Below are 12,209 nucleotides of genomic sequence, written 5' to 3' on the forward strand. Positions count from 1 at the left end.
ATTCCTTTCTTGGCAAAGCCTATCTAATAGGCCATCAGTACCGATTCCCGGCGAAAGACAGATAGTGGTTATCACAAGAATATAGCCCCCAAAAACAGGGTTGTAAATGGACAAAAAACTAAAAGTCTTCGTTTTCTGCTTGAACATATTTAAGGTTTTTCACATTTCCTCTAAAACTTTAAAACAGCATTTACAACCTCGAATTATTTGATAAAGGAATGGACAAATCAATTCACATTTTTAAATTTTAGGGGGCCCGATGTCCAATATCTGCCGACATCTTTGCAGATGATTTTCAATGCATTACTTGGAACTTTCTTGTACAGTGGAACCCCCCTTTTAAGACCTCCAAAAATCTGAGAAAATCAGGTCTTAAAAAGGAGGGAGACTTAAAATGGCAGGACATTTACAGAATGTCTGAGAAATCTGTGTCTTAAAAGGGAGGGAGTCTTAAATTGGGGGGTCTTAAAAGGGGCGTTCCACTGTACAGAATACATGCCCAACTGCATCAGTATGCCTTGGGTAACCTTCACAAACTAAACAGACATGTCCACCAGTAACTAAACCCTTCTTGTAATATGTATGTGTTATGAGACCTTCTCTTGCACTCACAAATAGAACCGTGATAGCAGAGCTTAAGTCAACGTGACACCACACAAGATTCCAATGACACATCATGGCCCCTGATTTGTCAGTTTTCTTTCCAATGAACACTCCACAGTATCCGCTTTTTACAAGAGCTCCCCTTTCACCTGTTCCAGACATACCTCATCTCCTCTGAGCAGTTTCTCAAGGATTTCAGCCACAGCGTTGGGTTGATCCAAAAAAATGTAGCACTGCAAGAAAATGCAGAAAAGGAACCGTCAGAACAAGGATGTCCAACACTCTCCACTCCGGGAGGCAACTGCCATTGATATAAAGATGGAGCAAGGGTAATCTAACGCTGCAGCTCAACAATTTATGTTTTACAGAAACATATCAAAAGAAAGAAAACATGTGTTTTACAACCTTCTTTTTTCAGTGATAGACCTGATTGTAAATAGTTTTAAGCAAGGAGCTTGCCACATGAACTGAGGAAAGAAACAAACTTGCATCAGTCTCCAATAGCAATGCCAATATCGGCTAAAGAGACGATCAAAAATAATAACCAACCAACCTGACAGACGTTGATGTAGTCGGGGACGTTCAGACCCATGTAGAGGTTGGTCAGAACGTTGAGGATGGTGTTACGGAACTGACGGTGTTGGATCAGCGCCATGCACACCTTGAACGCGTACGTCAGCATGGCTGGGATGTCGTCCTGTTCACCACAACACAGGCGTTAGGACAACCACGACACAAAACAATGCATAGTGCTTTATTTTCTAGTTTGAGCTTATCAGAGCTCAAGTTATGGAAAAACCTCCCCAGTCTCTCAAAGAGGTTACAAGTATGCAATGACATGTCAATTAACAAGAAAAAGATAAGCAACAAACAATTCGTTATTGAAATAACTATAACTTACCGCCAACTTGACAGCCTTCTCAAAGATGTCGATTCTGCGTGTCTCCAGGGCAATTCCAAGAGCCTGCACATAAATGACACAATTAGTCAGCTATGCCAAATTAACCTCTAAACTTGAACGTGTCTTAGCAGTCATTCGTCAGCAATGCAAAATACATTCTGCAAACATTGCATGGAAATCTGACTATGCATGGAAAATGCATCAATGTCCTCAAAAGATGCGAAGTTAGTAATAGGATTAAAGCATCTGCACGGTACAGATTAGCAAGGAAGAAAGGGACGCATTATGCCCAAATTTAAGATAGTGAGGGTTAACTTTCCAGATCAGTATATGTGTGTTTCAATTTACTCTCCCGTTGCTTGTTTTTTTCACCATGTGATTAGTTTTTGTAACTGATCGCCCAAATCAAACAAAGTACAAATTGTGACATGTCATTTCTACAATGTAAAATGCACACACAAGGGATGTTGCTGGGATTTATTTTCCTCAACAAATTTGCCAAAATAGCCAACAAAGTTTCTTCAAGACTTCAATTATTTGTGCAATCTTTCATGTCAACCTTTCCCCATTTTGCCAAAGTTTTCTTCGTTCATGGCACACGTACACTTATATTTTTGTTCATGTTTTTTGTTATTTGTATGACTGTTTTAACCCAGCCATTTAGGCAGCCATATGTTGATATCGGGGGAAGAACCTAGCTAAATGTCCATTACCTGTTTGAACTGTTTGTCATCCATGCAGCGCTTGAACATGCGGTTGACGACGGCCTCCAGACGAGGGTCAATGGCTTTGTGCTCATCGTCCGGCAGCTCAGCATTCTCCACCCTCTGCTTGGTGTAGTGGTCAATGCACTTGGCTGAAACACACAGACAACTTTTAAGTTTTAAATGTGTTTTTTATTATTGCTTTCTTCGTTAAAAGTACTGGACAAAAAGTAATCACATTCCCATGGGTGAAACCTAAGAAAATCAAATTGACTGAAATTTTTTTGAGGCAGGGGTCCAGAGGCCGCCCAGGCCTTTCCTGGCAAAAAAATACACTATCATGCAGGTCAAAAAAAACCTTCAGATTCTAATGATATGGTAAAAAGGGTAAACAAAATCAAAACAATTCACAGAAGTAATCATTTTTTTGTGTATCCTTTCACGCTTGCATCTTCCAACACAACGACACAACTGATAACAATTATCATTGACAACAGCCATACTACATGAAATAGAAACTGAACAACTGAAATAAAAGTTCGAAATATTTAATTATAAGAAGCAAACATTGCCAGACAGGCATCTACTATATAATACTGGTAGGGTTTTCGGTGGTTTTTCGATTCCTGTGACCAAACCGCGCGGATTTGTGCCTTCTCCTTCGGTTACCATGCCAACGTGACCCAGGAAATCGATTCCGCTAGGTCCCGACTTCCAATTTTGTCCACGAACAAAGTTTCAAGAGGTTTGTCTCGCAAATTTGAGCAGACAACAGTGAACTTTGACCTGAACTTTGACCTCGCCGAAAGAGATCTGTGATTGGTTCTTCTTCAACTTCAATACGCGTGGCCTTTTTCGCCGTGTGGACGTATCTCCTACCAAACCCCGCCGGTTTGGACCCTGTCCCTCGGTTTTCCCGTAGTAACGGATCGCGATGAAGACGATAGGCTGGGTTAGATTGACGACTTCGAAAGCGAAATGGCTTTTTGAGGCCTTTTTAACGTGAAATGTCGTAGCAGACAGAATATCCCAGCTATCCCATTGGCCGAAAGCGAACGGTTTGACTAAACACTACGCGACCGCACCTCAGACGAACCTAGCTGTGTGTTTTATTTCTCTACCCCAGACGAACCTAAAATAATAAGAAGATAGATAGATCTGTTTATCTGTTAATGGAACTCCAAAATATTCCATAGATTTGTTTACTTAATTTTTAAAAGATAAGTTCGAAACATTATCATCTGATAAGTCGCCGTATAACCTTATAGGTTCCAGCGACTAAATATTTCCCCACGGTGCAACCATAGACATGTACGTCATCATGATCTCCCCTTAATTTGACCGTTATTTTGGCTGTCTTAGTGAAATGGTAAGATATATCTCCATGTTTTTTACATGTAAGTGTTCGGAAAAAATACAGTTATAGCAGTTATGTACAAAAATAAGCAGCATATGCTCTTTTCGCCAAAGTAAAGTCCTTTTTTTTTCTGGTTTCTTATATGTGTCACAGCACACTGCAAGCTTTTAGGCGAATAGCAAGTGAGTGGTATATATATATCATCAATTTTATAGTAGGTAACGGTGTGAATTACTTGCCATGTTCATGTTCATTATACGTTTTCCATATGTGTCATTTAATTGTGTATTGCTTGATGCCATGTATGTGTGTGTGTGTGTATGTGTGTGTGTGTGTGTGTGTACATGACTTTAAATAAGCATGGATGTGTGCACTCGATTGTGTGTGTGAACCATGAATATATTTTCTGTTGTTATACTATGCGTTTGAATCATTATGTATTTTAGACGTCATACCTTTTTTTCGTATCTTCACGATGGCTTTTACCCGTTTAAATTTTAATGCTTCCAACTTTCAAAGCGCTGCACGGCTGGGAAGAGATGCGCACTTTTATCACTGTTGTTCATGTAGACGTAATCATGGATTCATGCAAACGTCATTCCTGCTGTATTTTATTTTGTTTGTTTGTATAGTCGCGTGCGGTCGCGCAGTCTTTAGTCAGACCTAAAGCGTGGCAACATTCGGACCGCTTGCTTCTGCCCAGCTTTGAATCGAGACAGCTGTCAATCTGCTGTCGCATCAACTGGCTCTACAGGTAAATCCCATTTATCAGTCTGTAAAACTTTCGTAAAGTGTTCCTAACCTTGCTGTATTCTGCCACAGGGGTTATACTATAGAGATAGAGAATTTGCAGTCTCCCCCCGCCATTTTGACGCGCATGAGGCATGTTTTAATCATGGATACACGCTGTGTGGAGTACGCTCATTTTTTTGATAATACACCAAGTTTGTTTGAGAAACAGAGAATAGTCAAAGTGCAAAACAGGGGTTCCCAGGTCTGAATATGCGTTTGAATCATTATATATTTTGGACGTTTTAGATTTCCATTTCGTAAAAATCTATGACCCATGGCGCATTACATGTGGGGGGGGGGGGGGGGGGGGTGAACGAATCTTGCTTTTTCTACTTCTCTAACCCATGGCATAGGCCATACATGTGGGGGGTTCTATTACCTGAAAACAGCATCCACACACACGCGCACACGTTCCATTGGACGTACATTTATTGTGTGTGTGTTTGTCTGTGTGTGTGTTCATGGATGCTGCACTCGATTGTGTGTGTGCACTGTGTGTGTGTGTGTGTGTTTGAGATGTCACTATCGTGTCATAACAAAACTACTATTTTGTTGGTGTTTTTTTGTGAAATAAATTTGGTTTTTCAATTTTTAATAATCTCTTTCGTTAATTTTATTAAAGTGTTAAAATGATTACAATTGTGATATTGTGTGATTTCCTTTTGCGGCGTTTGGTCACAATTACCACAGTAATCCCTCAAGTAACCAGTGCTCCACATGGATGTATTGTTGGTTTAAGTAAATATTTTTCAAAATAGCTGCTTTGTTAAATTTTGCAAGTATCAACAACACATCCCATGCGGACTGGGTTCCTGCAGGGCAGAGCTGATACAATTCAATGAGTTTTCAAGGACATTTCCAGGACCAAATAAATGCTTTTCAAGGACATGATTTTCCTCAAATTAATGCAAAGCACCAAGCTTACCTTCAGTTTTTCAAGTCTGCAAACTATTAGTCATTCCGTAGTTGTTTGCATTGCCAACTTCCGGGAAGGGAAGCAACTACGGGTGACTAGTAATAGTTCGTCTACTTTCGTTTTCACTCGATCTTTTATTCTCCCAAAATGTGTGTGTACTGTATTTGACGAAAAAAAGGGGGTTGCATTTTTTTTAAATAAGACAAGCTGCTGACGAAATGTATAGGCAACAATTTGAAAAAATCAAGTACTTTTCAATGACTATTTAACAAATCTCTATTTTCAAGCACTTTTCAAGGCCTGGAAAAGGTTTTCCAATTTTCAAGGAGTTTTCCAGGGTTCAAGGACTCTGTACGAACCCTGTGCGGATCTCTGGCAAGATAAATGGCTGGATCTCACGGCTCAGTCTATAGCTTTCTGTAAACAAACTATGGTCCTTCAGTTGTTTGGGGACGAGTACAAACTATCCCAGACTGAGCTATGGCAATTCCCAATCATCAAACTTGCTACAAACACTCATGGCAACAAACACCTTAACTCATTAGATCTTCGTTTAATAAGATACAAACATTGATTACATAAAGTTAAAATGATTAAATATATAAATTCACACATATCATGAAATGGCATCTCATTAATAACAAAATGTATTGAAACCCATGCTCCCCAAGAGAATATAATTCATTATATGCGGGATAATGTGCGGGGGGGGGGGGGGGGGGGGGGGGAGGGGTGCAAACAACATTTTTACAAGCACATAACCAACAAAATGACATCGCATGCGCAGCACACAAAGTGCGTAGCACGGGTACCACTAGTTGAAATAAATGATGAAACAGAATTTCACACATGCAAACAGCATGATGTAGCACTGCACAAAGTAGCAACTAAGCAGTAGCATCTCTTATACAGTGAAACCCCTCTCTAAGAGTAAGACCCCCCCTCTCAGTCTAAGGACTACCCCGCCACAACGACCCTTTTTTTTTTAACCGATGTGTTTCCTTATATAGTTGTCACCAGTGTAGCGACCACCCCGCTCTAACGTCTAAGGATCGACCTAACAGCTTGTGCAACGACTTTGTCAGACAAAGCCAAGACTCTCAGTCAGCGTAAGGCATCCCTGACAAACCGGTTATAACCAGTTATAACCGTCTCGCGTAAGCAAAGGCACTAAACCGCTGAGAGGTGTGATGGTTGGGTGGGCTGAGTAAACATCACAAACCAATCATCGAGATCAAAGGCAGGTCCATTGTGATAGCTGGGTGGCCTTGTTAAAAGACACTGACCTTCTTCCCAGGGGTCATTGACCCAGTTTTAGCTATGAGAGGTGGTTCCCCTTTCATATCTGAGAGAGGAAACACTTCCTGCACCTGGGTCAGTGACCGAGTTTAACCTATGGTGAGTTTAACCTATGGCGCGGTCTCTTTGATGTCTTGAGAGGAAACTTGGCCAGGGTACTGAGATCTGAGGGTAGTACATGCACCAAAACTGGTGGACACCATCGACAATGTCAAACATGAAATCGAAGCAGTTTGCTTGAGGAAACGGTCGTCAGCAACTCAAACTTCTCTGTTTTCTTTTTTTAAGAAAATCTGAGGTGACTTTCTTTGTGGCCCCCTGACCCCGCCCCCTCCCTCTGTAAGGACCCCCCTCCATAAGGACCGATTTTTGTCAACATTTTCAAGGTCGCTAGAGAGGGGTTCCACTGTAGTGCAAAGTTCTCAAGGAAAAGCACTTGAGTTTCAAGCACCAAACTTATCACACACAGTTTTAGTTTCATGAACTCCAACCAGTCCCATTGCCATTTGTTGGCTAGACCAGCATCAATAAGATCTGTCCGTGCGTTTTCCGTCAAAACCGGCATCTTTGTCGCAGAAATCCTGTCACCACTTCGTAATGCCTGCCAAAACGCGAGAGAACTTTTTTTTTTTTATCGTGATGCAGAGCGAATCCGAAAGCAAAGAAACCTCGCCTACGGGGTTTATCGCGAGCACGGGCAAAAGCGCTTCTGTTTCCGGGCAAACTGCAACCGGTTCACTATAGCAGTTCGAAAACACGTTCCGCAAGTAGTTTCGTTTGGTTTTTTTTCAAATTTTTTTTTTTTTCCTTCAAAATTGGACTTATTTTCAGATTGACGGATTTCAGTCAATTGACGGGCTAGTTTCACCCATGCATTCCTAAGCTCCGCCCCTTCTACCACCAGTTATTATTAACAGTATCCATACAAATACCGTAATTTCGTACCCTTTTATCTCCAGTTATTATTAACAGTATCCATACAAATACCGTGGACTACTTTATAAGCGCTCAGTATCGAGCAAACGCCCACCCCGTTCTGAGCTAAATCGGTGCATAAGGGGGGGGGGGGGGGGGGGGGGCAATCACAAGGTAGTGTATGGTCCAGTCCACAATGACCACCCAAGGGACTGACCAAAAATGGTTGTCAAAGACAGCAGGTCGCTATGGAAAGGTGAATTATATTGAAATGAATTCATCTGGGGTTCCTTTGGGTTGGTGGTTTCGGCAGGTGGTCGAGATGGAGAGATGGTCGCCAACTGTTTTGATATTTTCAAGGCCCCCCCCCCCCCCCCCCCCCTCCAACACTACTCTTGAAGCTCACCAATGATGGTCTGCACAAACTCGGAGTTGTCGTTGACGTTGAAGAGGTCCCCAGCACCCAGGGCGTAGGTCAGAGACTCCTCGTAGGCTCCAAGGTGGTAGTACACCTGTCAACAACAACAAACACAATAAGATCACCATGAAAAAACAATCAATGAGTTCCAGAAATAACTCTGTCAGGATGTCTGAATGATTACTGGAATAACTCTTGTCAGGATGTTTATTGGCTGGGTACTGCCTACACATGGTTAACTGTCAAAGCAAGCGATAATGGCAGGAGTGATTAGTGAGGTCCGCTGCGCATGTTTCAAAAGACGCGATGACAGTTGACACCCATGACTGCTTGTGTTTACTGATCAACAGCAATGGTTGCCTCGGTTAAACTGTGATGGACAAGCAAACTCTATAGAACAAAACACACGCATTGTAACTGCTGCACATACTTTAATGGCGAACTGATCTACCTGGAGACTTAATATGTATACTGATCACATATGAAATATGGATGTGATGAGGTTGGCAACAAACTAAGAGTAAGACACAAACAAAAACAACATAGAAGTCAACCCCATAAAAATAATGATAAAACCAATAACAAAATACTTCTGTACGGTTTTCTGACAAGCACTACTTTATTATTTTCTTTAAAAAACATTGACAGGTGAAACTTGAACACCTATATTGATTCCCTTTTCACCACAGGGATGTCGTTTGGCGCCAGCAAAATGCCAAACATTTCGTCAAATTTCTTTCATCATGACAAAACATGGCAAATTTGAGAAGAAAAAAATCACCAGTAAAATCCCAGAAACTAAATACGTTGAACGTTACCTCGACCACCACGCTGTATAACAAGATCCAACCTTACCTTAGAGGCCACCAGCGCAGCCAGCTGCTTGCTCTTGAACCCCTGATCTTCAAAAAGCACCTCGCTGTAACAGTCAGAGAAAATAAGTAATAATGCTGACACAAATCATAACTTGATTAAGATGATTTAAGTGGAAAACCAGAAGATCAAAGCGGTCCAGAGAGAGAGGGATGGCTTGATCATTCATTTAAGGCAATAGCCCCATATGAACGGGTATGAATGAGAAAAGCGGCAGAGAGAGACTAAGAGAAACATTAAGTTTCCGTATCAGCATTCTAGCAATTGGTAAGTTTCAAAGTATGTAGCTCACAGTTGCGAATATATGTGGTCATTTATCTGCAAGCTGACCAGCACACTGTATAGATCTAGCAGTACTCAGTAGTGGTAGTATCTAATGTACTAGAAATCCACTGTATAAAAGTACAGATACAACAAAAAAACGTATAACTGTCATCAGACACACAGCAGGAACAACACTCACATCTTGTCAATGGACTCTGAGATTTCAGCCCAGAACACTCCAACAATCTTGTCCAGTTTCTGCAGAGCAAACATCTGTAACAAAACAGAACCAAAATCAATCCCGAACTAGCAAAATTCATTGCAGAATAAATGAAGACATGGTTCAAGAAGACACATCATTACAATTACAGCCCTTGAATTAGACTTGCACACAAAAACAGTAACAGTCAACAGCTCACTGAATGAGACAATCATGAAATTGAAACAAAACCTGATTTTTGTGTGTCCCATGTAACTTGTAAGACGCTTACAAAAGTTTATTGCCCAACTGCCTCAAGGCTTTGTGCATAGAAAATTCTAACAAATACATCAGGAGAAAAAACAAGCAGGGGACACTGGGAATAGCAAAGTTAATTGTGTACAGGAACTTGAGGAAGCTTTCCAAAGTATAAATTATGCCAAAAGTCACACTCAGCCTATTGTGTGGCAAGAAAGGTCAGTCAAAAATTCAGTGAGTCACCTGGCCAACCACCAACAAAAAAGACTGATTACAGTTGAACCCCTTTTAAGACTTCCCCTTTTGAAGACCTTAGTTTTTCACATTTTTTGTTCATAATCATAATATAGCTGTAAATTTACCCCCACTTTAAAATCTGATTTTCTCAGATTTACGGAGGTCTTAAAAGGGGGTTCTAGTGTATTACGACCATCAGTAATATTTCTAAGTTTAAACGTAAACGTATCAACAAGCAAATGTCTGGTTTGTACTCCTCCCAAAATAATCACAAGACTTCATCATGCAAGCTTATAAGAACAGTTACACCACTTGACGTCTATCATTATCAGTATGTGATTGAACAGGAACCAAGAAAATGCAACAGTAACACAGGACAGAGTAACTTACCTTTAACTGAGGCTCTGGCTCATCCAGGAGGGAGAGCACCCCAGCTGTAACAATACAAAACCAAATCAACATCAGGCCTGAAAGTGGTTAGTATTTTAAGTTTGTAAATGAGTTAATGATTTGAAATTACTGCTAGGCACGCTTCCAATTTCAAATTTAGTGACAGGAAGTACTGTTGACTGTTGTACTAGAGTCATACAACTTGATTGCATTTCTGCACTTCTTGAAAGTAGCCATATTGCTTATGTCTTTTTTAAGGAAACTTGCTCTTTGAGTTATAGTGACTATAAGTTATACCCAAGACAAAGAGGTGATTGTGGTAATGTAAGTTGTAACTGTTTTAAAACTGGCCTAAACTGCTTGCAGAAAATGAACACCAAGTGCCTGTATCAGACTTATAAATAGAAGAAGCATCGGAAACAACAGGAATACCATTAAGAATTGCTTCCAAATGCATACAAGTTGGTACCATACGATACATTTTCGATCACTGTCACTGAGTTTTGACCGGGTCTCTTTCATTAGGCCTAAAAAAAAAAAGGTGTGGTTACGGTAACCCGACCTACCCTATTTTTAGGGGCCGACCCTATAACTTTTTATTACATTTGTTAAAAAAAATTAAAAAAACACACACAAGAAAGCGAGTGCAGAAAACGCAATGAAAGCGAAAGCGCCTGAGTCGCACACTTATTTCCCTGTCAAGTAGGTTTAATTTGTACACATTCGAAAAAAAAGTTTTAAAAAAAAAAGTGATTGCCTACCCTTGTTTCCTTTCATCACTTGAAGTTATTTTTTGTTTTTACTGGGAGTTTGAGAAGAATACAAACTTTTTATTCATGGCTTAATAGTAAAACCGCCCTCCCTGAAACTTGCTACATTCCCAAATCATAACGGAATAGACCCTATCGGTATTCCAAGCTCTCGTAATCTCTCGCAAACTTCAGAGCCTAGCAAAGCATGCGGTACAGCGATCTTGTGCGAGCTGCACAAGCCAAGGTTCTAAGTTCTCTCGATGTTCGAGAGCTGCTCAGATACCGAAAAGGTCTATTACCTCAACCCAGTCAACAATGAAACTTCCCAGTACCTTTAAAGTTTAACCAAGTATTTTGCTCAATAAATTAACTATGGAAAACCGTCCAATAATGTCAAATGTTTGGCCGTACATTTTAAAGGGAAATGGTACTCTACTTTTCCCAGTAGAGTAAAATTTCAATCATGTTAATTGCCCGGTCATTCTCCACCTATTTCTGGTCTACCGCGAAAAATTCTACTTGTGACTCAGCCACTTTGAAGACTTTGTATGAAAAGTAGACGGGTTATGTCTAACAATTTCATTATTTTTCACTAATTTCATTAAATACCATCGTACGAACAACGATATATTTGTTAAGATGAACTTACCGGCTGAGGTTATCTGAACGGCGGCGGTCATTCTTGATGTTTTCCTTGAAAACTCTCTCTAAAATTCCCCACGTTCGTCGTTTGGGAACAGCGTGTTTTTGGTTTGTAACTGTTTACACAAAACTCATTCTCTCAATACTTAAACGTTCAAAAAGTTTAACAATCAAAAGTACATTGTTAAAACTAGTGATCAAAAGCCATCTCACATCGTTTTTATGTTTAAAAACAAACGAACAGAACTCATTTGGGCATTATTTAAGGGCTCTAATTGGCATAATTTAACAACACAGATTCTGCAATTTCATTTCTTTCATATTTGGGTATTAAGATATAGTCGAACCCAAAAGATAGATTTGCACTGTGCACTGTGTACTAATGAATCAGAGTGTTTGTCTTCCGTTTATTTTGTTGCTTGTGTACTTGCATTTTAGTGGAATATTAAAAAAAAAGCAATAAATGTTGTTACACTCATTTTGCTCACGCGTGATAAAGACCGAGACTTGGACGTGATTTCGGGCTTTCCAAGACTAATCAGCCAAATGGAAATGTGACGTCACGTTTTCTCTACAATCACGTGACTACTTTCGTTTTGTGTTTGCCTCAGATGCCGCGATTTTCGAAACTGTCTTCTTCGATTGATGCAAAGAATTTGTTTCCTTTTGCTGAAAACATCCAAAGATGG

General features: G+C 40.3%; 1 protein-coding gene across 1 annotated transcript in view; it reads right to left on the bottom strand.

The window, feature by feature from the left end:
* The window catches only part of LOC138945605 (26S proteasome non-ATPase regulatory subunit 1-like), a 48,966-nt gene extending 37,322 nt beyond the window's left edge, over window positions 1-11,644 (bottom strand). Inside the window, exons 1-9 of the mRNA XM_070317052.1 lie at window positions 11,528-11,644; window positions 10,127-10,170; window positions 9,242-9,315; window positions 8,761-8,824; window positions 7,894-7,999; window positions 2,218-2,360; window positions 1,505-1,567; window positions 1,157-1,300; window positions 768-836 (exon numbers count right to left, since the gene is read on the bottom strand). Coding sequence (XP_070173153.1) covers window positions 768-836; window positions 1,157-1,300; window positions 1,505-1,567; window positions 2,218-2,360; window positions 7,894-7,999; window positions 8,761-8,824; window positions 9,242-9,315; window positions 10,127-10,170; window positions 11,528-11,558 — 738 coding nt within the window. The 5' untranslated portion in view covers window positions 11,559-11,644. The remainder of the gene's footprint in view (window positions 1-767; window positions 837-1,156; window positions 1,301-1,504; window positions 1,568-2,217; window positions 2,361-7,893; window positions 8,000-8,760; window positions 8,825-9,241; window positions 9,316-10,126; window positions 10,171-11,527) is intronic.
* Window positions 11,645-12,209: the final 565 nt, after the last annotated feature.

The sequence above is a fragment of the Littorina saxatilis genome, linkage group LG13 (genome assembly GCF_037325665.1).
Source record: "Littorina saxatilis isolate snail1 linkage group LG13, US_GU_Lsax_2.0, whole genome shotgun sequence".
Classification (NCBI taxonomy): domain Eukaryota; kingdom Metazoa; phylum Mollusca; class Gastropoda; order Littorinimorpha; family Littorinidae; genus Littorina; species Littorina saxatilis.